The sequence below is a fragment of the Trachypithecus francoisi genome, unplaced genomic scaffold (assembly GCF_009764315.1).
Source record: "Trachypithecus francoisi isolate TF-2019V2 unplaced genomic scaffold, Tfra_2.0 Lachesis_group3, whole genome shotgun sequence".
NCBI classification, from domain to species: Eukaryota; Metazoa; Chordata; class Mammalia; order Primates; family Cercopithecidae; genus Trachypithecus; species Trachypithecus francoisi.
The window spans coordinates 120,967,730-120,994,274 of NW_022681468.1; the positions used below are offsets into that span (position 1 = coordinate 120,967,730).

General features: G+C 49.5%; 1 protein-coding gene and 1 long non-coding RNA gene across 3 annotated transcripts in view; one reads left to right on the forward strand and one right to left on the reverse strand.

Moving 5' to 3' along the window:
* ITGA11 (integrin subunit alpha 11) overlaps positions 1-26,545 on the forward strand; it is a 133,875-nt gene that overhangs the window by 52,705 nt on the left and 54,625 nt on the right. For both annotated transcript variants that reach the window (XM_033189606.1, XM_033189607.1), the window contains exons 3-7: positions 12,988-13,088; positions 17,620-17,711; positions 20,688-20,802; positions 23,800-23,927; positions 25,076-25,224. In XM_033189606.1, coding sequence (XP_033045497.1) covers positions 12,988-13,088; positions 17,620-17,711; positions 20,688-20,802; positions 23,800-23,927; positions 25,076-25,224 — 585 coding nt within the window. The remainder of the gene's footprint in view (positions 1-12,987; positions 13,089-17,619; positions 17,712-20,687; positions 20,803-23,799; positions 23,928-25,075; positions 25,225-26,545) is intronic.
* LOC117070450 lies at positions 1,034-16,501 on the reverse strand. The gene is made up of 3 exons (XR_004431931.1): positions 16,322-16,501; positions 2,818-3,064; positions 1,034-1,169 (listed from the first exon to the last, which is right to left on the reverse strand). It is a non-coding gene; the product is annotated as an uncharacterized LOC117070450 (long non-coding RNA).

Sequence of the window (26,545 nt, forward strand, 5' to 3'; positions counted from 1 at the left end):
ATGTTGAGATTTCTTGTTTTTCTAAATTTTCCTTGCAAAGTTTGGAAGGACCCTACTAAAGCGAACTCAGGCAGGAGATCAGGTGAGTGGTGGCTGGTGGCCTGGCCCAGCTCCGGGATGGCTCGCCCTGTGATAGCAGATCCTCTCTGCAATTTCTCTTCTGCCACTTCCCAACTGCTGAGCCAATAATTTTATAACCCAGGAGGAGGACATTTCTGAAAATGTAATGACACACTTCACCTTCCAATGAAGCTAGCCCACAGCCTTTTTGTTTCTTTATGGTTTCTTGAAATAAGAATAATTCTGTAAGGATGACTCTTTGTCACAACACAGAGGGAGAGGAGGAAAATAAATCTGAGCTTTTAACCAGACAGAAAAGACTTCGAAGGAGTCCATGTAAACAATGATTCCCTGATGTAAACCAAAGCCAGCTTCTGCGTCCTCTGCTCTCCTGCACTCCATCCACCTGCCAGAGGTGGGGTGAGGCCCGGGGAGGAGAGTGAGGCCGAAGAGCTGCCCCTTAACCAGCTGGGTGACTTCTCTGTGCTGTAGTTTCCTCAGCTTCAGAATGGGAATGTTGCCGGGGGCGGTGGCTCACATCTGTAATCCCAACACTTTGGGAGACCAAGGTGGGCAAATCACCTAAGGCCAGAAGTTCAAGACCAGCCTGGCCAACATGGCAAAACCCCATCTCTACTAAAAATGCAAAATTTAGGTGGGCACAGCAATGCATGCCTGTAATCCCAGCTACTCAGGAGGCTGAGGCAGGAGAATCTCTTGAGTCCAGGAGGCGGAGGTTGCAGTGAGCTGAGATGACGCCACTGCACTTCAGCCTGGGCAACAGAGCAAGACTCCATCTCAAAAAAAAAAAAATTGGAATGCTGTCTCTGCCTCAGGGTTGAGAAGACTAGGTCAAAGTCAGGGACACCCGTCGCGCAATCCCTGGTACATAATAAACTCCCCCTAAAATATTCATTCATGCATCCATTTATTTGTTTATTCATATAAAGTGCTTTGAAGGGAGAGGCGCGCATGTCCCATTGTTTATTTCTTGGTTGGGCATCCTGTTCTCTATCCCCATATTATCTGTTTTCCATCATCTTAAAGCCTGGTGATCACCTGATAAGATAATCCAGGGGTTCCCAAAGCTGGCCACAAAACAGAATCACCTGTGAAAGGTCAAAAAGAATGCAGATATCTCAATCAAGTCTAAGAATTACAAAGACAGGCCCTGTAGAGGTGATGCCTGGTAATCCATATTTTCAAAATTCCCAGGTGAGTCTAATGCCTAGCCAGGTGCTGGAATCACTGACTTAATTTTTTCTAAGAGGTCTGTGAGTTCCCATGGATCCACAGGTTAACTCCGTTCCAGGCTTATACTGAGAGTGGCCCTTGGTGCCTGAATCCAAAGAAGGATGACCAATGGCAAGAAGTTAAGAATCCCAGAAAGCAGGTAGGGGCAACCTGACTGGGGGACAATGCTGTGCTCGTCAACCATGTAGGCGTCTAACCATCTGTCCGTACTTAGGACCACTTTAAGTAGAGTTCTCTGGACAAGTGAGGCGAGAAGGGAGGGGACTTGGAAAGTCAGAAAGGTGGAACAGGGATGAACCTGTTGAGGATGACTCTGCCACAAGCTCCATGAAGGCAGGGACTTGTCTGTCCCTCCAGATCCCACCTCAGGCCCAGCCTTCATCACGGAAGGCAGCATAGAAATAATGCACATGAGCGCTGGCACCATGCGCAGCCCTCCCTGTGAACCCCAGCCCTTTTTCACCTGAATGATACCTATTCATTGTGCAAGCCTCTGTCCAGGAGTTTCCCACTCCAGGAAGGCTCCCCAGACAGCAGAGCAGGAACCCTTCCTCTGTGCCCTGCCACACCTGAACACCCTTCTTGCGGCATGTCCTCCACACTAAATTCATCGGGTACAGGTCTCCCTGCCCTCAATGGGCTAGGGGTGAGGCTGTGCTTCACTCACCTTTATGCTCACAGAGCCCAGCACATAGCAAGTGCTCCTTAATCACTTCTTTGAACGGAACCTGTCCAAGTCCCTCATTTTACAGATGAGGAAACTGAGGCTCAGAGATGGCAGGTGACTCACTGTGGGTCGCTTAACCCATCTGGGGATAGATTAGAGATAGCCATGCACGTGTCAACAGGCCCATGAACAAGAAAAGAGTATCTGTCCTTTTAAGTCCAGGTCATCTCCTTTTTCTGTGTTACCCAAATCCCTGTGGCTGGTGGACACAGCTGGAAGAATGAGGGTATCAGTTGTGCCTCATCCTCTGCCTGACTGCGTGATTTGGGGCCAATTGTGACATTCTCTGGGCCTTGCTTTCTTCCCCAGTCCAGTGGGAATATCTTCCTTGCTGGACCACCTGCCTGGCTGTGGTTTGCTGGAGACAGTTGGGTGTGTACACCTCACTGTCCATATTTAAAGAGTCACCATCCTATTCATGAGCCAAAGCAAGCACACCGGCCCGGATCAGAGAGCAGGAAATGCTTAGGCCCGTTTCCTTCCTACCACGCAATGGCTGAGAAGCTGTCCGACTCACACATACCAGAAATTAAAGCTGTACATTCTGCTGAGAAACATCTGTCCAAACTATTGCTGTGTTTATGTTTCATTTTTGGAGGAGAAATCTGCTATAAAGTGGAAAGAAAAAAACCTCTGAGCATGACTTGGAAAAATAAGCAAGGGTCTGTCAGGCATCTTGCAAAGAGAAGGGCGAGGGGTTACACTGCATGTCCAGCCTCTCTGGGGGAAGAACAGACCACGGCCACCTTCCTGAGAGAGCTGAGCCAAGAACTTACCAAGCCTGGTTGTCCACCTGTGGACGGGACCCAGAAGAGCTCGGCCCAGCTGTGCTGCCAGATACACCCCAAGAAGCAAAGTGAAGACTCAGCTTGTCTTTGCAAAATGAGCAGCTTCCTCCATCATGTATTCACTCAGCAAACAGTGGTTGAGCCTTGACTGTGTCCAAGGGATTTGACCAGCACTGGGGGAGGATTTGAAAATGCATCAGGGTCTCTCTCTCTCTGCTATCTATAGGCAAATTATCTAGAGGAGAGAAAAGACACAAACAATAAAGGTATAGACAAAGCTTCATAGGAATTGAAAGAGCTTTCAGCTAAGAGACCAAGGAAGGCTTCCTGGAGGAAGAGGCACTGAAGGGTGGATGGAAGGAGGATAGACTGAGAGTTTGAGATGAGGAGTTTGCTCATGCAGAGGTGGGAAGGAGAGAATGCAGGCAATGTTGAGAAACAGACGGATGAGTAGCTGCGTGTGACTGGCATTGGGGTGTGAGATGGGGAGGGGTGCTCAGAGGTTGACACTCGAATGTCAGACACTCTAAACGGCACAAGTTGGCTACTTTTATTCCACATAGTCAGTGGCAGAGGTTCTCATTTTCCCTCCAAATGGGTTGAGAACTTCCTTTGCAGTCACCTTCCCTCACTCTTCCCTCTTCTCTTCTAAGAACTTCTGCAACTTAGGAAAGAATCACTGTTTGGATGTCAGCTGAGGTGGACCTAAAAGTTGTCAAGTGCAAACCAGAGACCCAAATGTCGACTATGAAGTTGACGTTTGTGATAATGCTTGTCAACAGGTGTGTGCCCAAGCCGAGAGGGGCCACCTCTACGTCCAGCCATCAGGATAGCATGTGGGCTTTGTATTTACTGACTTCATGACTACCCATAGCCACTTACGCATGGAGGCCTTTTATTTATTAGTATTGATAAAAGATATGCAATAGAAATTATTTTACTTTTTATTTTTTAGAGACAGGGTCTCTCTCTGTCACCCAGGCTGCAGTGCAATGGCATGATCATAGTTCACTGCAGCCTTGACCTCCTGGACTCAAGTGACCCTCTTGCCTCAGCCTCTTGAGTAGCTGGGACTACAGGCACATGCCACCATACCCAGATAATTTTTTATTTTTTATAGATGGGGTCTTGATATGTTGCCCAAGCTGGTCTTGAACTCCTGATCTCAATTGATGCTCCTGCCTCAGCTTCCCTAGTAGCTGGGATTATAGACACGTGCCACCATGCCCAGCTTCAAGAAAAATTGCCCAAAGTACCTGAATGTCTATCAATAGAAAGAGGAATGAAACTGTTTATTTCAGTATCCCTGAACAGGAGAATGGTTAAAAAGTGTAACACTGTGCAACCACTATAAAGAAGGAGGCAAAACTATATTATCTATCTATACCAGGCCCACCCTGAGGCAAGAAAGTAAACAGAGGCTCTGGTCCATGACCTGCCATCTTTTCTTCCCACCCTGGTTCTCTCTCAATAATTGGGGGGCATTACACATGTAGACACTCCAGCCTGCACACCCAAGCTCTCTCTACAGCCCTGCAAATGGCCACTCCTTGGCTACTACCATCAGAGGTATGCTTCTCTATCAGAAAGACAGGTCTAGAGGAGAGGCCTGCACAGGCCCTGGACTCAGGCCCAGGCTATTTGGGCAGGAGATTCCAGCATCCCAACCACCCAGAGTAGGAGGACAGTGGCTCTAGGTATCCTGTCCTTTTGACCCCTAGGACTCCTCATCCCGTAGGAAGGGGCACAGCTAGAGAAGGGTTGGAGCCAAACCAAGAGCAGGGGCCCTAGTCACACAGTCTAAGGGGGGCATTGATAGATATTAACACAGAAATAGGTCCACGTACAAAATAATTAAATGGAAAAAGCCTGTTACAGAACCACATATGTAGAATGATTCCAGTTTTTAAAATGTGGATGTCCTCTAGATTGTCTGCATCCCTGCTGCTATAGTAGTTTTCCATAGAAGGCTGGATTGAGAAGGGGAGGGAGAAGGCTCTCAGTTTTACTTTGGGCCGGGCACAGTGGCTCACGCCTGTAATCTCAGCACTTTGGGAGGCTGAGGCGGGCAGATCACCTGAGGTCAGGAGTTTGAGACCAGCCTGGCCAACATGGTGAAACCCTGTCTCTACTAATAATACAAAAATTAGCCAGCATTGTGGCTCATGCCTATAATCCCAGCTACTAGGGAGGCTGAGGCAGGAGAATTGCTTGAACCCAGGGGGGTGGAGGTTGCAGTGAGCTGAGATCCCACCACTGCACTCCAGCCTGGGCAACAGAGGGAGACTCTGTCTCAAAAAACAAACCAAAACAAAAATATTACTTTGCACAGTTTTGCAACATGAACACTAGATAACAAATGTGTATTACCTTTAATAAAAAAATCAGTTTTTAAATACGTTAATACTTTTTTGAACCAATTAAAGTATTATTTATTACATATTTTCTTATGACCAAAAGAAATAAAACAAATTTTTAAAAAATAAATAGATAAAATCAATGTGGGTGAGCCAGATGGTCGGAGATGGCTGTGGTCATGATCCCCAGACACAGTGGAAGTTCCCACGGTAAGAAGTGTTGCTTCACTTGGCCAGAGGGCCTCCTACCTGCTTCCTTAGCAGATCCTTCAAACAGGGTTTCCCATCCTGCCTCTACACCCCGGAGGATCTGCAGATTCCTGGGCCATGTCCCAGACTGGCTGAGTCAGAACCTTCTGGAGGTGGGATTCAGGAACCTGCATTTGCACCTCCCCTGGCGATCCTGATGACCAGCAAGGGCGGAAACCACTGCCCGTTAAAACCCTGAAGGGTGAGCAGCCCAGGTATAATATTCAGTCCCTTTGGGTAGGTGAGAACACTGAGGCCCAAGGCAGTTAATGACCTTGGCTTCCCCTGCCAGAGCTTGCTCTATTCGCCCAGCTGGGTCAACCCATATTGGAAGACAAAAGCAAGCAGCTGGCAGCCAGTGGTCCCAAGCTGCAGGCTACTGGGTCACAGGCATCCCACTAAGCCAGGTGATTCACCAGTTCATACAAAAACTGCATTCCAGGATCCACTTTGTGCCAGATGCTGTTCTGGGTGCTGGGGTATTTGTGGCTGCCCACTTGACCAGCAAGATCCTAGCTCCCTTGGGGCTTAAATCGTATAGGGAAATAAGGACAATGAAAAGTCATACAAAGAAGCCAGCACCGGACACTGCAAAGCACTTGAGGAATGCAAGGCAGGTTGGTGAGACAGAGAGTGACAGGTCTTCAGGAAAGGCCACTCTGGGGAGCTGGCCTTGGAGATGAGCCCTAGATGATGGCAGAGAGGACCCACTTGTGCACAGTGTTTATAGCAGCCCACGTAAAAAAAGAGAGGAGATCAATGAGGTGATACAGAGCCTCAGAAGGCGTGGTGAAGAGGGTGGATTTTGTTGGCATGGATCTGGGGCTTCGAGCCCAGTGAGAGTCACCATGCCTCTGTTTCCCCCATATAAACACTTCTCATGCTTCTCAAACTTAAGCATGCATCAGTGTCTCCTAGAGGGCTTGTGAAAACACAAACGCTGGACCCCACCCCCAGTTTGAGCCTCTGTTGATGGTCTGGGGGAGGGTCCAGGGAGAATTCTCTTTCTCAAGGGAGGGTCAGTCATTTTATTCCGTTCTGCCCTTCGACTGATTGGATGAAGCCCATCCACATTAGAAAGGGCGATTTGCTTTCCTCAGCCTACAAATCTAAGTGTTAATCTCGTGCAAAAAACTCCCCCACGGAAACACCCAGAATGATGTTTGGCCATATATCTAGGCACCCCGTGGCCCAGTCAAGTTGACACATAAAATTAATCATCATGTATATGTCCCTGTTTAAAATGCACACAAAGGTTTCCAGTGTCTGATAGGACTTTATGGAGGGAGAATAAGGGGCTCTCACTTCCGCAGCCCCCACGAGGCCAGGCCTCACCAGATGTGTGCGCCCAGGTGAACCACAAGCCCCTGCAGTCAGCCCAGGAAGACCTGAAGGTGCTAACTTCTCCCCTTGGGCAGATCCTGGGCCAGATTCTCCATCTACACCCAACCCCCAGTTAGGGCAGCCCCGGGGCCCCCACAGGGCAGGCATTTGGACTTGCTGCGCTCAGCGCTTCCCCAGCCCCATCTTGAACCCATTAGCCACCGAACTCACAGGGGCTGGAGGAGATTCCATTTTCCATGGAGAGAGAGGGGGAGAAAGGCCTCACTAAAGGAGTAATCTCCCTTTGTTCCCTCGAGCTCTCTCTCGGCTCCTCCAGTGAAACCCCTCCCTGATGCCCCTATCTAATTTCAGAAAGGAAAATGAAACCGGAGAAAAAAGAGACAAAGGGCCCATGTGGGTTTAAGGGGGCGGGGGCTGTGCTGAGAGAAAGGAACAGGTGAAGGAGGCAATGGGGTGAGAGAGGAGAGAGGTAAGAGGCCCCTGTGGGGACAGGCCCTGCTGGCCTTAGAGAGGGCAGACCTCGCTCCTCTCTGGGCACTGAGCTTTGCAGTTCTTCACAATGGGAAAAAGAGCACAGGACGTGGAATCGTGGCTGTGAAACTGATCAGTGTCTCTCTACAGGCTCATCACACCTACATTCTGAGCCTCAGACACAAACTGCTCTGCCAGCCCCAAAGCTGTCCTGGAGATCAAAATCAAGTGCAATTAAATTGCATTGAAAGTGATTCATTCAAATGAAAAGGATAACCAATGATAATTGGATTTCCCGGGATGTGAGGTTGAGGCTTTGCAGAGGGAGGCCATGAGGCCCATCAGAGAGGGGATTGAACCCACATTCTTCCCTTCCTAGGCAGTCCATGCCATCCTCTGGTCCTAGGACCTCCTCCAGAGGTGGGCCCATCCTTGGAGGTTCCTTCTTCCTTCCCCTAGCATCCAGTGAACTCAATTCATGCCCTTGGGCTCATTTCATCTGCTAGGGAACTAAGCTGCTCCTGCCTGCCTCAGCAGACACAACCCCTGTAAAAGTCTGACAGGGCCTAGAGCCCCAGCCCTTGCCTCTGGGCTTTCTGCCCTCCATGGCTTGGGAGAAGCACTACCCTGGGAGTCAGGACACCATGTACTAGTCTAGTTCTGCCACTGCCTGCTCTGAGGACTCAGACACAGCACTTCTTATCCTGGCCTTGGATCCCACATTTGAGGCTGGCCCAAGGAACCTGCATGTTTCCTCCCAGCTCTGATGATCTCTAGGCCTGTTACCAGGTAACCAGAAACATCTGGAATGCCGTGTTCCCTGTCTAAGCAGCTGTTGTAAGTGGGATGCACGTAGGACAAAAGGGTTTCTGTTCCCACAAGTCTGGGCCAGGCGAAAGTTCTATGCATTCACTTAAACAGCAAGAAAGAAATAATAAACATGGTGCTGGTGATTCCACCCACCCCTCCCTCAGTAAGTCCAGGCCCCAGGTGGAGCATGAGCTAGGGGATATGAATCTACTCCTCCCTTGTTGGTCTTGGTTGCCATGTTTTACTTATAGCATAATAACATACGGAATTTCTAGGAGTAATTTTAACTATGTGCACTTTTTTGCCTTGTGCACTCTAAACATTAGGATGTTTTCAGTTATAAGTACCTAAAACCTCACAGGCTTACTATGCAGTAAAAGGTAGTCATTGTGCCTATGTCTGAAAAGTCTAGTGGTAGTAGGCTTCAGGTACCGTTTGATCCAGGGGTTCACAGCATCAGCAGGACTTCAGCTCCTTCTCTTTATGCTTCTCTCAGCTCTCCCGCTGTCAATGCATCAGCTCATACCCCTCATCATCACAAGGTGACTCCCAACAGTTCCAGGCCTTGCATTCACTCACTACGGCATCCAGAGGAAAGAGACCACCCTGATCTCTGCATCCCAAGCACAAGTCTTGAGATTCACTTTGATTGGGGAGATTTAAGTCTTTGGCCCACCCTGACTCAATCACTGCAGCTGGGGGATAAACTGTCCTAACATGAGCTATGTGCTCCATCCCTGCGACTGGGGAATACAGTCAGATTCCCTGGATCCTCAAACAGAAATGAGTACTGTTGAGAAGGAGGAAATGGAAATCAGGGAAGCAGTCAACATGGACTTTAGCACGGAAGCGGGGTCACTCCATTGAACTCCTATGCATGGAAAGTACTCGATTTCTCAGCAACCCTCTTTCCAAGGATTGAATTCGGGGGCTTCTCTTAGGTCTGAGGCAAAGCCAAAAGCTCCCACGGTTGCTCCTGCTGCAGACTGTCTTACAGAAGGTTAGGTCAGTCACTGGGCACCTCTTTGCCAAGTGCCTTCAGGATCACCCTACGCTGGTGCAGCAGGGCAATCCAGGACACCTCAGACCTCAGGGAATCACGACATTACAACACTGGCCACACCAGACAGCAGGGATTACATGCCAGTTTATATGAGAAAGGGCAGGGTAATCACCGAGGGCCTCCTGGAGCAGGTGGGAATTTATGTTGGATTTTAAAGGGATGGTCTCCAGGGTGGGATACACACACCACAGGGACTGTGCTGGACTATATACTGGAGTACAGAAATAAAATAATGTGAGTTCTATTTAGGTTAATATTTTATCTGAAAAAAATAGAATTGCTAACATTTAATATACAGTTAATTAAAATTGGACAGTTTGTGTTGGTATAATTTACACATACACTTACACATAATTAGGGGTACATGTCATCGTTTTTCTCACAGGAGATTGAATTTTAAAAGTTTAGAGACCAAAACTGCCTGGAAGAATGGAACTGAGGATAAGCAGAATTCAGGATGAGTCCCCAAAGGGCCTTGTTGGAGAGGGTGTGAGGTAGAGTCAGGTGGGAGGGCTCTGGAGTCAGGGGGCCTTTGTCTTAGCCTGGGTCGGGCAGGGAGCCAAGGAGCCCAGCACAGAGCAGGGCCACGTCCAGCCTTCCACAGTGGCAATCTCCACAGCGAGCATCCTCTCTCAGCAAGCCCCTTCTTAGAGGTTGGTCACCAGGGAAAGGGTCCTACAGGGCTGTGGCTGGAATGCCTCGTGCCCATTTTCCCATCCACCGAATCCCTGCTCCCTGCGCCTCCGCAGGAAGAATGCTGAGAGCCCGCAGCCGGTGACTCACAGCACACAGCCCATGGAAAGGGCCGGATGCTCGCAACGACCTTTGGGGTTTGCCGTGCCGTCTGGTGCCCACGCCAGGAGGTATAGGGTATCAAGCCCCCGAGAGACACAGCAGGCCCTGAGGCTGCAGATGGCTATATAAGGCTGAGGCCACAGGGGGTGGCAGGGGCTGCCAGACCCCAGGCAATTTGGCTGGTCTCAGTGGTGACGTGAACATTTTCCTGCGCTTCGGCAGTTATCCCCTCAAACTGAGACTGAATCATGTCCTCAAAACCTCAAGCCCAACAGGCACACGCAATGCCCAGACTCAGGAATAAGGAGAAGGGCTGACCCAGGCCCTCCTTTCATGGCAAAGAAACATTTGAGACAATGCAGAGGAAGCAGTCCCAGGAGAACTCCAGTCCCGGCCCTGCCACAAACCAACTCTGAGGCTGGGTCAGCTCCCCTCCTGGGGCCTCAGTTTCTGCATCTGTATTATGGGGACAGTAAGCGCTGCCCTCCTACCTCGTGAAGTACTATGGACTCCCAGAGAAATGAGGTCTGGGAGAGTGGAGATGGGACCCAGGGAATGGCCTTTGTTCTTTGAAAAGGACAAAACCGGTCTCATTGCAAATTCGAGGTCTCAGTGACCTAGTGAATTTACTGCCAGATTGTCCCATCTCAGCCACTGCCAGGACACATGACTTCTGGGAAGTCACCAGTATTTGCACGTAGCTTGCCTAGATATGGCCCCTTCTGTTTCTCATTGCCTTTTTTTTTTTTTTTTTTTTTGAGATGGAGTCTTGCTCTGTCACCCAGGCTGGAGTACAGTGGCATGATCTCTGCTCACTGCAATCTCCTTCTCTTGGGTTCAATCGATTCTCCTGCCTCAGCCTCCCAAGTAACTGGGATTACAGATGCCCACCCTCCCAAAGTACTGGAAGTACAGGCGTGAGCCACTGCACGCAGCTGGCTATAGCTTTTCTAATCTAAAGCATGCTGCACTGATTCTCCCAGAGGCACCCTGAGAGGTGCACCTCTATCCAGCAAGAGTGCCCAGGAGGACCGTGTCCCTCAGGAAGACTTGGACACGTGTCAAGTGAACCTTGAAAATCAGAGCAGCCCCAGAGAAGTAAGCTTAGAGCCCAGGGTTCTCTTACTGACCTTTTTCTTCCTTTCTCTCACTTTCCCTCTCTCTCTCTCAAGGATGGAGCAGCCTTGACCACACAATCACTTGCAGAATTAAGTAGCCAAAAATCACCTCGTCTAGACAAACAGATTTTATGGGTCCAATTAGTTCCTGCCAGTCAAAAATAGGCAGGCTTAATAAGGGGATATATATAGAATCTGCCAGCATCTGGCTCCCCAGGGGAGAAACCTCAGCTCTTATTTCACAGACGCTTAATTTCGAACAGAGTTCTGTTAACTCCCACTTCAGACCTGGCTTTCCTTCCTGACAGTGTCAAGGTGGACCGGGGCAGGGGGAGCAATGGACCACAAGAAGCCACTTAAGTCCCGTGCAGCCCGAACCTCCCAGCCACCTCCTCCCAACCATCTAAGTCAGCTGGCGTGCAGTAGCTTCTTCTTTGGGCCATGTCACCAGGCAGTGGGAAGCTGCTGGAAGAGCAAGGTTAAAAAGCTCCGGAAAGTCCCCCCGTCCCTGTGTGCCAGATCCCACCATCATCTGTTCTCTATCCCTTGGGATCAAAAGCCTTTCAGGGCTCTTGTGGGCAGTGGTGTCCCCTCCCACACAGTACCACTGTCCCTGGGGAGGGTTACTGTTCTTAGCCACTGTTAGTATATGGCCTGAGTAGAGAACTAGACCGGCACCCAAGGCTTAGAGGACCCCAGGTGTGCCAGAGTCACATGCCTCAGACCCAGCGGGCAGGTCAGAATCCTGGGACACTCTGGCCCCCCGTGATGGAGCTGCTTTCTGGTGGGTGGGAGATGAGGCATAGAGGGCCCTGGGGAGCACTAAGGACAGGACCTGGGGACCCTCCAGTCTGAGGTAGAACTCTCCCCAGCATCAAGGGGGGTGAGTCCACAGCCACACCTCCAAGGTCACAGGCTCTTCCTCCAGGGCACGACTACTGGGGCTTGGCCGGGCCAGGAAGGAGTGGCTGCTCACTTTTCCCTAGATACATGTAAAGTAAGTAAGTCAGGTGCATTAGTTCCTTAGGGCCGCCATAAGAGATGATCACAATCTGGGTGGCTTAAAACAATAGAAACGCATTCCCTCAGAGTCCTGAAGGACGCAAGCCTGAACTGCAGCAGCACCAGGTCCACACTCCCTCCGCAGGCTCTAGGTGAGAATGCTTCCTTGGCTCTGGTGGCCCCGGACACTCCTTGGCTTGGGGCGGCATCTCTCCTAACTCTGCCTCTGTCTTCTCAGGTCTCTCTTCTCCCCATGCCTCTCCTCTGTGTTTCCTCTTCAGGACACTTGTCATTGAATTTAGGGCCCACCCAGATAATCCCGGATGATCTCAACTCAAGAACCTTAACTTAGTTACATCTGCAAAGACACTTTCTCCAAAGAAGGTTGCAAAGGCATAGGCTCAAGGCAGGAGCCCCCGCTGCACGGCCCGCCCACTGGCTGCCTTGTCCACCCTGACCCACTCTGGGGCACCAGCTTAAAGGCTTCCCTATAAGAAGAAGAATGAGGCCCCTTTCAGGTAATGACAGATGGTCAAGACTCTGTGGCTCCAGAAACATCATTCCTTTGTCAGAATGACTTCCATTACCACTCTCTTGTCATTTGACAAACTCATATTCATCCCTTAAGACCCAGCTCAAACATTGTCCCCTCCTCCACCAGGGATTTGCCTCCATCCCATTTGTTGTGGAGCCCATGTGGTCTTCATCTCTGTACCTAGGCACGGGCCTAGAATGGGCCACAGGTGCCATGACTTTATGCTGAAAGCCCAGCATCCCTCCCCTAGGGAGACAGTGGTCCCAGCCTGAGGATCTGCATGTGTTCACACCTCCAGGGTTCCCTCCCACCCTCCCCACCCAGCTTCACCTCCACACTGCCCACCAGGCTCCATCCTCTGCCGGGAAGGAATACCTCCCCCAGTGTCTTTGCTCATCTTCTCTTCCTTCCCAGGCTGGTCGTGGGCGCCCCACTGGAAACCAATGGCCACCAGAAGACGGGAGACGTGTACAAGTGTCCAGTGATCCACGGGAACTGCACCAAACTCAACCTGGGTAACGTGGGCTGGCGGTCTCTTCACAATGAGGCCAACGGTTGTCTAACACAAGGCAGGCTCTGATGCACGCCCATGTCCATGGTCACACTGACTCCTTCCTGCTACCCCACGAGGTGACCCAGCTGATGTCACTGCCCCCACATTCCACATGAGGAAGCTGAGGCCAGGGAGAGGAGGCAACTTTCCAACAGCCACACAGCTTGCCAGGGGCCCACCAGGAATCAACACAGGACCTAGCTGTCCCAGGCCATTCCTCTTTCTGACTCAGCCACTGTCCTTCAACTCAAAGTTTTCTCTCCCAGGAGAAAGAGAAAGGACTTCCTGTCTTTTTCCTGATTTTGAAATAATAACAACAATAGCTAACATTCAGATATCTTAGATAATGTTCACCATATGTGAGGCACATTTGGACTCATTTAATCTTCACAACACCCATATGGGATTTAACCATTTAACAGATGGGTAATGACAGCATACAGAGGTGAGGGGACCTGCCCAGGGTCACTCAGCTCACAAAGAGCAGGGCTTGGAGTCCAGTCCATACAGGCTATGGCATCCCTTTAACCACCATGCAACACTGCACTTCGGAAGTGCAAGCCTTTCCTCACTGAAGAACTTTCAGGCATATTCTGGAACAGGGAGATGCTGTGAACAGCCCCCAGCCTCCGAAGCCCTCCTAAAATCTACTCGTGTGTGTTTGCATGCATGTGTGTGTCTGCTTATGTGTGTGCAAACATGTGTATCCACTAAGCACACACACCAGTCCACTAAAGTGCTCCCACTTGTCCTAAAGGTCAGACAGCGGCTGGGCCATTGCTTGCTCTGCTCTCAGAAGGGAGAAAAAGTTCCATTTTGGCAGACAAGCTGCAATTCTAGGCTTTGCCCTGGAGGACTGACCTTCCCTAGGACCAGGACCCTGGGCCTTCCTCCTTCTAGGAGGGGGGCCCCTATCCCAGAGCAGTGGGGTGGGGCTCCCTGGGAGATAGCGGATGGGAAGGGCAGCAGGGTCTCATGGGAATGGCAGAGATTCAAGAGATAAGCTGATGGATGAAAAGGTCAGCATCCAACAGAAAGCCCAAAGAACTCCCCAGGGCAGCCAGCTGTCTGTCACATGGTCCCGGAGGCTCCCGCTGTCCACATCTGCGTCAGCGCCATGGGTGGGAAGTTGAAAACCCAGCACAGCTGGGGCCCAAGCTTCAGTGAGGAAATTGTCTAAGGGAAGAGGGTGCCTGGTGGGTGGCGTATGGTTCCAGGTCATCAGCACCCTGAGAGCACAGGCTTCTGAAACTGGCCATGCTAGAGTCCCCTTCCAGCTGTACAGTTTCTTCGCGGTGTGTCCATGGGGAGTTCACATCCTCTCTCTGAGCCTCAGTTTACTCATGTGTAAAGCAAGGAAGCTGGACTCAACAACCCTTAGCATCCATTCTGGGTCTAATCTGTTCCCAAACTTTTAATGGGCACCTAGCATGTTCCAAACACTGTACTAGTTATTGGGGATATGGCGGGAACAAGAGGCCAAGGAAGGGGAAGGTAATAGGGTAGGCAAATTAGGAAGCAGGATAATTTTAGGCAGGGATTAATGCTGTGCAATAAACCAAGCGCTGTAATAAGAGTGGCTAGGGGGTGGTGGAAGTGGAGAGGGATTTCTACCTTAGCAAGGTGGTTGGGGAAGGCCTCTCTGAGCAGGTAGTTTTTAAGAAGGTTATAGGTGGGGGTGGAGCACTCCAGACAAAGGAGGAGCAAGTACAAAGGACCTGAGGTACGAACAAGTCTGCCCTGTTGGAGAAGATAAAGAAAGGCCATGTAGTTGGGACAGAGGCAATGAGATTGGGGGGTGGTGGAAGAGTGACCACTCTGCTCAGGGCCTCAGCCACCGAGAGAAGCTTCTGGTCCGGGCAGGGACGTGGATTCGTGAACCAATCTTTTTTTTCTTCCCTGTTGCAATGTGGACCCCATTTCTCTCTAGAGGGAGGAGGAGGCATAAAGCCATCAGACCCTGAAAAACATTTTTGAGCTGGGGCACAAGCCCAGGAGGCAGTGGGTAGCAAAGTGAGCTGGGACAGAGGAAAATTACTCTTCATTTGAGGTGTGGTTCTCTCTCTCCCACTGAGAAGAAAATGCATGGCAGAAAGAACATCTGTCAGTTTCGCCCCACAGTGGAAAATGCAAGGCTGGGAAACCTGAGTCCTGGGTTTTCCTACGGCCATTCCAGGCCCTGGGCAGCACAGTGCCAGGAATGTTCTTTCTTCTTTCTCCAGGGAAGGCTAAGTGGGTGTCAGTCATTCACACCTCAGTGGGAAAGACTCTACCACTGGCACTGTTCCTCCAACACCTGGATAAAGTCAGGGTTTTCAATAAGGGGCGGGGGCTGGGGGCGGTGACGTGATTCTCAAAGCCAGGCCCTGCGTGGGGAGAGGCTTGGGCCCAGGACCCTCACCCATACCTGCTGAGGAAGGCGTGAGTCTCTCCCACTCACAGAGGGGTAGGGTAAAGCAGGACTTGAACCTGAGTTTGTCTAACTCCAACACAGGGATCTTTCCTCCCCTGCCCCTCTGTCTCAACCAGCTGCACAGTTTCACTACAAACGTCAGTCCCAGGGGAGAGGGAGGAAAGAGAGAGGCAGGGTGGTGAGGGCTGAGTCCCTTAAATAAATGGAGGGCAGAATTCTAGCCAGAAGGGGGCGAGGGTTACCCAGCCCAGTGGAGCATGGAGCTGCCCCTCTAGTTCCCACTGCCACCATGACGCCATTAGATGGGGAAAAAAACAGGACTCAGGATGAAACGTCACATGATCTGGGCTAAAGATCTTGCTCTTTAATTTCCCAGCACGTAACCTTGTGGCAGTAACTAACCCTCTCTATACCTCGATGTTCTCATCTGTAACATGGAAATGATGACCCCGGGTCTCCCAGGACCATGAGGGGTCCTGAAAGGGCAGGTGTGCGCGGTGCTTTGCAGATGATAAAGCATCTCAGAAACACTGGGGCTTTACTGTTATTTTCTCTCGTGCCTGTTTGGACAGACAAAAGAGAAATCAAGCCTCGTCATTCTTAGCACAGTCAAGAAGGGCAGATTTCAAAAGGAGCCTTGCTTCAAACTGAGGAAAACCAAAAAGGCAAAACAACAAACACAGCTGCCCCCACCCTCCAGTCCACGAAACAGTCCGTGTCTGACAAGCTGGGCTCTGCCAGCGGCCCACCCCCAGACTCCCGCACCAGCTGGCCTTCCTGACCTGTGTGTCCCGGGAGCCAGGCCGACTCTTCACACTTCCAGTCACTGACACAGCACGATGCAACTCGTTCTTGCTTGAGGCTTCCTTAGAATTATTCCTCCCATTGCTTGAGTCTGGGAGTTGGGGATTGCAGTGAGCCGTGATGGTGCCACTCCACTCTAGCCTGGGTGACACAGTGAGACCCTGCCTCAAAAAAAAAGAAAAGTAAAGAAAAGGAAGGGGAGAGAAGGGAAATGAAAAGAAAAAAGAAAAGAAAAGAAAAGAAATTACTCCTCCCCCAGGCAGGGAAGCCATCCAGAGCTGTTCACACTGCAGGTTAGGGCTGGCACACTCTAGCTCCCTAGCCTCTCCCACTCCCTCTTCCTGTACACATGTGTGTGTGCGCACGCACACTTCTAGGGAATTCAGACTCACTTCCCTTCTTTCAGTGGCCTCCAGGATGATCTGGTAAAACCTTAAGTGATGCAATTTTTTTTTATTCTAATCTGCCGCCAAGCTGACCCTCTCCCTACTCCCAGCAGGCTGATAACCCAGCTCCTAAGTACCTCTCTTGGCAGCCACCTTCAGAATGGCGTTCCTGGGCAAGGCCTGGTAGCTCTGGAAGGCTCTTGTTGAGTTGCCTGTCTGTTACCCATGAGAGGGAACTCTCTCCGCTGTCATATGTTGGTTGTTCAGATGAGCAGAGAAGCAGGCATGGAAAGAGTTGGGCACAGGACTGGTTATGTGTGGATGGGGGTCGACTTGGAGGAAAGCCTGGCAGGGGAACTGCACAGAAGAAGCCAGCCCAGGCCGGGCGCGGTGGCTCAAGCCTGTAATCCCAGCACTTTGGGAGGCCGAGATGGGCGGATCACGAGGTCAGGAGATCGAGACCATCCTGGCTAACACAGTGAAACCCCGTCTCTACTAAAAAAAAAAAAAAAAAAAAAAAAGAAGAAGAAACCAGCCCAGGTGGGATGCCATGGCATGTTTGGGGGCACACGGGGGAGTGGGGCTCCAGTCGGATGACTGGAGGAGGAAAAGCTGTGGGGCTAGGAGATGGAAGGCTCGGTGAGTGCTTACTGTGTGACCTTGGGCAGGTCGTTTGACCTCTCTGAGACTCAGTTTTCTCATCTCACAGGTAGTTGTGAGGAAGTCCTGAAAGTACATCTGGGGGAAGGCCTTCTGTAAACCCTGAGAGCCAGAGGTCCCCAGGGTCAGGGAGAATCGGGGAGGCACCTCAGGTGACCAGACCAGCAGCAGGCTCTGGGCAGTGGGCGGGCAGGAGGGGGCTGCAAGCTGAGCTTCTCTCCCCACCCCAGGAAGGGTCACCCTGTCCAACGTGTCCGAGCGGAAGGACAACATGCGCCTCGGCCTTAGTCTCGCCACCAACCCCAAGGACAACAGCTTCCTGGTAAGAGCCACCTGCCACTGCTTGCAGTCAGAGAGGTGGGGGTGGAGGTGGGGAGGGATGGAGCGTCTCCTTACACACCCTCATGTGCATACTGTACACCCACTCTCCCCCACTCCATCCAAGCTGCCTGGCCCTGCGTGCTCCAGGGAGCAGCTCCCCAACCAGCTCCCTGCTTATACCATTCTGGGTGGCAGGACCCTGGGTGTTTTGGCAGGGACAGTCCAGGCAGAAGACACAATTGAGCCCTGTTATGTACATACCCGAGGAAGGGAGGAACAGCCAGAAAAGGCACACAAAAAAAATACAGATAGCCAACAAGTCTGATGGGGGACTGTCGCCTCCCTTGGGGAGCTAGTTGTCTGGGCTGGAGGTCAAATCTCTGCTCCAGGCTTGAAAAAAGAAGCAGGCTGCACCACATTCCCAAAGAAGACTTGGAAGGGATGCCTTAAATAAGTAAACACAGATTTACTACAGCCAAGGGAAGGGCTACACAGTGACAAGCCATCTCAACTATCCAGGATTAGATGAAGAAGGCTGGAGGAGGTTTCTGTTTTGTTTTCAAAGAGACAGGCCTTCGCAAGGAAGAAAGAAAAGGGGATGTCTGGGTTGAGGTGGTAGAAACATTCATTCATTTAAACAACGATGTTTCTGAGCACTTACCATAGTATGTGCTAAGCCCAGTGCTGGGCACCAGGATTCGGCAGTGAATAGAGACCCTGCCCTGCTAGAGCTTACACTCTGGTGGAAAGAGGCGACAAGCAAATGAGTAATGTCTAACAGGACGCTGGGGGACAGACAATAGCAGGCCCTGCTTACAGGTCTCTGTTCTGTGCCCAGGCAAGCACATGTGGGTTCTGCACACAGTAGCGAGTGTGGGCGGCATGATGGATTGGCACTGCCTGCTCCTTGTCACCACCTTGGAGTGGTGCCTTGAGTATGGGCAATGCTTGGGGTTCAAACAGGATCCTTCTGAGACTGATGGTTCCTAGAAACAGTTGCAAGAGAGGATTTCAGAGAAAATTTACCCCAGAAAGCCCAGTACAAATTACTACCCATTTTTAGATGGGGGTGCTTGTGTCAGTCTTTGTTCTTGTCTATTTCTACTGACAAATGAGACATCTGGGGCATGAATCACAAGACAAATTAGATCAGACAAATAAGACAAGAAGATAAGAAGATGACTGGGATGCAAGGGGACTTCAGTACATAGTGGCTCTGCCAGGGAAAGTCATGAGATGCCTTGATGTATATTTAGCCCACAGCCCTTCATTAGCCATAACCAGGGGCAAAGCAGGACCCCTGGCCCTATCCACACACATATCCATCAGGGGCTTTGTCTCTACTCCCTTTTCCCTCTCAGGCTCCTTATCACATTTCTCAGGCTCCTTATCACATTTCTTCTTCACAAGGTGGTATGAAGGTCTGAGAGGAATGGTGTGATATATTCTCTGGGGCCTCTGTGAGTAGGTTAATCCTTGGCTTATAGTCACCTATTCATTGAATCACTCATCAGTCCATTCCCCGCTCAACAATTCATTCCTCCATTCATCTCTCCAACCATCCATGCATTCTTCTACCTATCTGTCTATACATCCATCCACCCTCAATCTCCCATGCAATCATCCATCTTTCCATTTATTCCTTCCTGCATCCATCCATCAACCTCCATCATCTATCTATCATTCATCCACCCATCAATTCATCATCCATCCATCCATCAACCATTCATCATCCATCCGTCATTCATCTACTTATTCATTCATCATCCATTCATCCATCATCCATCCACTTATCCATTCATCCATCTATCCATCCACCCATTCATCCATCAACCATCTATCATCCATCCATTATAATTCATCCATCCATTCATACATCATCTATCCATCCATCATCCATCCACTTATCCATCCATCATCTATCCAGCCATCATTCATTCACCCATTCATCCATCATCTATCCACTATCCATCATCCATCCATTATCCATTCATCTATCTGTCCATCCATCCACATCTATCCATCATCCTTCCATCCATCTTCCATCCATTTATCCATCCATCCATTCATCATCCATCTATCCATCATTCATCCATCCAATTACCATCGACTTATCCATTCATCATCTGTCTATCCATCCACTTATCCATCCACCCATCTGTCCATTCTTTATTCCCAACACCCCCCCGCCCACTTCCAAACATTATGTACAGCAGCTTCAACAAAGTACACACATAAAACATAACCTTTAAGGTCTGGGATTAAAAATAAAGTAATTAAAGAAAGGGATTGGAAGTAGAATACTACTCCCCTAAACCAAAGGAAATTACAGCACAAAATTAGCTCTGGGTTTCCTAATAGCAATGGAAGCATGGAGCTGAGCTTTCATTTTTAATGACAATGACTCTGAGAAGAACTCATCACTCGGTCCTTCAATGGGGACTAACGTCTCTGTTTTTGGTAGAACGTTTCACAGAAAGAATACAGACATTCTTCTCTTCCCCTGCCCCGATATGAGCCATGGTATGTTTTTGGGACCCAGTCCTAGAACTTCGCCCAGGAAGGCCTTTCCGGTGACCTCTCAGACAGAGGAGTGATTCTAGTGACTCTTGAAGGGTTCACACCCACGAATGAAAAGGCTTCCCCAGATCCCGTGTGATGGATGGGTGAGTGGGGTGGACAGGTAGCGTGAGGAAGTATCATATTCCTAAATGATGAGATGGAGAACGGAGCCTTGAAAAAACAATGAGAGACTCCAAGATTAGTTTTTCTCCATTAGACCTGAAACCAAAGGAACTAGTACACATTGCAGCAAGAGAGAGTTCAGTTAGACCCAAAGACGACCCCTCACCCCCTCACCCCTCGGATAGGAGAAGTCTGTCTTGGGTCATGGAAGAGGGGACTGGACCTCAGGCCATTGGACCTGGATCCTCTCTGAGGCCCCTCGCTGACTAGGGGTCTGCACTGTCCTCCCCAGGCCTGCAGCCCCCTCTGGTCTCACGAGTGTGGGAGCTCCTACTACACCACAGGGATGTGTTCAAGAGTCAACTCCAACTTCAGGTTCTCCAAGACCGTGGCCCCAGCTCTCCAAAGTAAGTGGTTTCAAATCTGCAACCTCAAGCTGAGCAGTGGACTGTCCAGAGAGACTTGGGCCCTGAGCACCACAACCTGTGGCTAGAAAGCAGCATTTGGACTCTAGCCCTGCCCTGCCCCAGCTCTCCAAATAACCTGGAATGTATCACTCCACCTCTCTGGGCCTCTGTGGGAGTCATAATCCTGGCCTCCCTCTCCCAAGTGTGATAGTGAGGAGCAAATGAGCTAAGGTTTCAAAGACAGTCCCGGCCTCAAGGGAGGCTCACTGCAGAAACCCTGGGTATAAAGGAGGTTACCTGGCGAGCACATGCAGCAGACAAGCTGTGCACTGCACAATTCTGGGGAAATTGTTCGCTTAGACTACCATGTGAATGGCACCCCCTGATGTTGTGCAATGCAGTATCCCTGTAGGTGAAGGAACAGGGAGAACAGAAATCTCCTTGGTAATAGTTCCACCAAACCAGTGCTCCTGGACAGCAGGGAGTTCTGTCCAGCTTGTCCAGAGCCTCATGGAACATAAAACCTCTTGTTCATTGCCCACCCGCCAAGAAAACCTGCGGAATTACTGCTCAGACCCTGCCTCCCACAAGCCCAAATTTCTTGGCTCTGAGCCTCGATGTTTCCTCTGCACTAAATACCATCACCCAAGCGGCTGCTGCCTGTTTTATGGAGGGTTCGGGAATTAGCACCTCTGGCTTGCCGGCAGCCGCCCTCCAGACAACAGGGCCCAGTCAGAGGGGGCTGGGGAAGGGAGTAGGAGGAAGCATCAATCCAGTAGGGTCAGAAAGGTGGTCCTCCTGAGGGACAAGGAGACGTGGATTCTATTCACACAAAATGACAGAGGAAATGGCAGAGCCAGGGCACAGGAGGAAGCCTGAGGTCAGGGTACGTGAGGGGTCCACTGGGGAATGTCACCACCCCTAGAGCTAGTCCCTCCAGGCCAAGATGTGACCATCCTATGGTCCCTGAACCTCATGTGGTGGAGGCCTCCTCACGTGGCTGACCAGCAGCATTGCTCTGAAGCTTATCAAATGCAGATTCCAGGGCACCTCCACGTAGGTCCTAATTCAGTAGGAGTATGTGCGTGCGTGTGTGTGTGCGTGCATGTGAGTGTGTGTGTTTGTAAGCTCCCCAAAGGAGTGTTCAGTCATGTTTAGGAACCGTAGCCCTCAAACCAGTTTGTTCCCAAGGTGTCTTAAAAAGAAAAATTTGAAATTGTAATAAAGAAATCAGCAGTAATAAATACATTCTAATAATAAAGCTGGCTTAAAAATAAAAATAAAAATAACCTGTTAAAAGATTATGAACTCCCGCAAATCAAGGCATTTCTGTCTTGGTCACCCCCACTGCCGCCTGCACCATGCAGAGCTCCAGCACATAGCAGGCGCTCAGTCCACGTGTGTAGAGCTGAACTAAACCAGAAAAGGACAAATGTATGAGGCTCTGCCAGGCCAGGAGTGTCAGGTCATCACGTGCTGTACTCAGTATGCAGATGGGACAAGAAGTGGCAGAGCATTCAAGTTGCCCAAATGCTTCTAAAATGCTCTGCTAAACACAAAGCCTGCAACAGGCGTCCCAACCCAAAGCCACCCCCACCTTCCTCTGTCTGCTCAGCACTGACTTCAACATAGTGCCTCTTCGAAATGCAAGAATTACTGGAACAGTTAACACACAAAAGGTTCATGCAGCATTGTTATAAAGTAGATTTTATAGCAGTATAAAAACTCACCAATAAAAATGAGCAGATGCCCAGACGCAGAGTGTATGCAATATTTCAAAGTAACTCCAACAGCTGACAAACAGAAATAAATTACTTAGATTTTAAAAGAGGAGGGTTTTTTTTTACATTTCTTATGGCCAATGTTTTCTTAATTTTCTTTGTTGATTTTCATTATTCCTTTTAATTTAGTTTTTTTGTTTATTTGTTTGTTTTGTTTTGTTTTTGAGGCAGAGTCTCACTCTGTCACCCAGGCTGGAGTGTAGTGGCCCAATCTTGACTCACTGCAACCTCTGACTCCTGGGTTCAAGCAATTCTCATGTTTCAGCCTCCTGAGTAGCTAGGATTACAGGTGTGCATCTTGACTCCTGGCTAATTTTTGTATTATTAGTAGAGAAGGGGTTTTGCCATGTTGGCAAGACTGGTCTCGAACTCCTGACCTCAGGTGATCTACCCACTTTGGACTCCCAGAGTGCTAGGATTACAGGTGTGAGCCACCACTCCCAGCCTAATTTAGTATTAATATTACAAGAGCATAAAGCAACCTTTATATTCAGAGGCAGAGATAATGGCATGAGAGCTTGACCTGATGATATCAGTACCATATTAACTCAGTGGTTTCCTTAAAAAAAAAAAAAAAAAAAGTGAAACCATGATCAGCTCAGATTTACTGAGCATTTGCTTTGTGCTTGGCCCTTTAGAAGCATCTTCTCATGAATGACTCCAGGCAACTCTTTACTATCATTGTGCCTGTTTTACAGAAGAGAAAACAGGCTGAGCGGTTTCGTGACTGGCCCTAGGTCACACAGCTAGGGAGTGCCAAAGCCAGGAGTTAGTGTGATGCCACATCCCACATTTCTAGCCACGACATCATATCTCCCTCCTAAAAGAAGAAATCCATTCATTAGGGCTGTAAGTGGTAAATGCCGCCTGCTCATCACAGCAAAACAAACAATAACAAGGTACTGATTTGAGCAGTGCTGGCTGCTTCGGAAGCATTGGCCAATTGGTAGTGGTCAGTCCCTGATTAGGAATAGAAGTGATCAGGCTTTATTTAAGCTTTGTTCAAACAGCCAGCAGAGTGGTGGGACATAGCCAGGACTTCCTGGGCTCATTCACATTGCCCAAATAAATGTCCAGCCCAGGGACAGCTTCCCAGCCCAGGGAATTACACACATGGAGCAGAGTCATTCATTCGTCCTTTGAACAATCGTCCAGAGTATCAGAGACTTGCAGACACTGCTCCTTGGGTAGCCATAACTGTGTCCCCACTTCCCAGGGTGCCAGACCTACATGGACATCGTCATTGTCCTGGATGGCTCCAACAGCATCTACCCCTGGGTGGAGGTTCAGCACTTCCTCATCAACATCCTGAAGAAGTTTTACATTGGCCCAGGGCAGATCCAGGTGAGCATCTCTTGGGCCCTCTTCTGAACAGGGCCACCCAAACCTGTGGTAGGTGCTGCCTTAGGTCTAGGCGAGATCTGTGTGTGCACAAAGGAGGTGTAGGTAAGAGGACAGAGGTAGTAGGGCCAGCCGGCACCAAGGCGCTGCAGCTCAGGACACTCCTCTCCAGTGCAGCACATCAAATGACAGTTTGGGGGAGGGCTCACTTCACAGGTCAGACACAACACACCACCTATGAAGACTTAGACAAGCTAAAAAGTGAGAAGGAAGGTGGGAATGGTTGAGTGGATGCTAGAGCCCTGTTGAGTGAGGCACAGGGGAGAATTAGACATATAGATCGTGGAGGGAAGATGGCAGGAGAAGAGGTAAGGGCTGCTAGGCTCATATATCTGAAATGCTGCCTGGCTAAAGCGAGGTAGATTCATTCCCTTTTATTCGGCCTGAGTGAGGACTAATGACTAGAAGTTATTAGATGGCAGATTTCAAGTCAATCTAAGAAATTATTTGTAACAATTAGGGCTATTAAAAAGGGAGTGGACTTTCTCATGAAGTAATGAGTTCCCCACCACCAGAAGATCATCTTTTAGGGTATCATAGGTGAAAATCCAGCATTAGAAGGGCACATGTGCCAAATAAACCGTGTGGGCTCATCCAATAGGAACGCTTCATCGTTCTATTCCTACCGTAGGTCTTGAAGCTTTTTGTTTATTTTGAAGCTATTAATATTGTCATTATTTTATCATCCATGGGGATAAAAGAACCTCTTCTCTAACAAGTTTTAAGGAACCTCAGTTTTGGAGTTTGGTAAACACTGTGACCTTACACCCACACTGTTCGTAATATTTTGGACTTAGATTCTCTGCTCCGCTTTTGTTTTCCTAAGAAAGAAGCATAATTGTTGGGCCTTTCTTTCAATCACAAAGTCTCCATTCTCTAGATGCACCCCTTCTTGTGCCACCAAGCTGTCCATTCATTCCCAGAACTTTGCAGAACCTACTTCCCTTTGGCTGTGGTTACTTTCTTGCAAAGGTCCTCAGCCCTCCTCCCTTCTGAATTATCACACAAAAACAACTCCCGGGGGTCCTCACTCTCAAATTCTAAGTTTCAGGGGGTCAAAATGTTCTGTTGCCCTCTCCTCTACCTTGCAGGTTGGAGTTGTGCAGTATGGAGAAGATGTGGTGCATGAGTTTCACCTCAATGACTACAGGTCTGTAAAAGACGTGGTGGAAGCTGCCAGCCACATTGAGCAGAGAGGGGGAACAGAGACCCGGACAGCATTTGGCATCGAATTTGCACGGTAAAGAAAAAAACGTAGAAGAATTGTAGTTATCTATTGCCATATAACATACTACCACAAAATTTAGTACCTTGAGACAATAATTTCTTAATTCCTCAGAATTCTGGGGTTTGACTGGGCTCAGCTGGTTGGTTTTCTCTTGGGTCCTCTCAGGTGGTTGCAGTCTGGTGTCACCTGGATCTGTTGTCATCTCAAGGTTCTCACATGACTGGCAGTTGTTGCTGGCTGTTGGCTGAGAGCTCATCTGGGACTGGTGACCTGAACACCCACATGTGGCCATGTGGCTTGGTTTCCTTGTGGCATGGCAACTGGAGTTTTAGAGAGAGCATCCCAAGAGTGAACTTTCCAAGAGACCCAGGCAGGACCTGGGAGACTGCCTATAACCTGGTCTCAAAGTCCCAGAATATGACTTCTGCCACATTCTGTTGGTTGGGCAAATGACTGAGCCTAGCCCAGATTCAAGGGGAAGGGGAGTTGGTTCTGCCTTGATAGATGAATAGTGAGGTCATTTTGCAGAAGAGCATTTAGGATGGGGAATACTGTTGCAGCCAACTTTGAAAAATAGCTTCTGCCACAGACACTCTATAAGAAGTAGGTTCTGTGAGGGTGGGGTCTTCTTATGGAGAGTTAGTCATCAATGGAGTAGAAAGAACGCAGTCAAATCTGACACCTGAGACTGTAGAGTAGTGAGGCTGATTCCTTAAAAATCACACCAGAACTTGGCCGGGCGTGGTGGCTCACACCTGTAATCCTAGCACTTTGGGAGGCCGAGGCGGGCAGATTGCCTGAGCTCAGGAGTTTGAGACCAGCCTGGTGAAACCCCACCTCTACTAAAATACACACAAAAAATTAGCCAGGCATGGTGGCATGCATCTGTAGTCCCAGCTACTTGGGAGGCTGAGGCAGGAGAATTGCTTGAACCCGGGAGGCGGAGGTTGCAGTGAACCAAGATGGTGCCACTGCACTCCAGCCTGGTGACACAGCGAGACTCTGCCTCAAAAAAAATAAAATAAAAAAGTAAAATAAAATCACACCAGAACTCACTCATCCAAATAAATGTTATCCCTAGATGTTGTCCATGCAGAAGTCTGCATGCTTATTCCAGTAATGTTGTTGCTCAAAACAAGGTGGTCATCCCCTCACTGAAATTAGCCGATTTTAAAAGCAGTGCCCCAGATGTCTCAAGCCAAGACCTAAACTCATAAGATGACTGTGTGAAAGGCATTTAGATTTTAAATGTCTAAATGTTACACCTATAAATATGAGTTCTGCTACATTTGTTGAGACCACAGACTTGTTACCTTATGATCCCACCTTATGT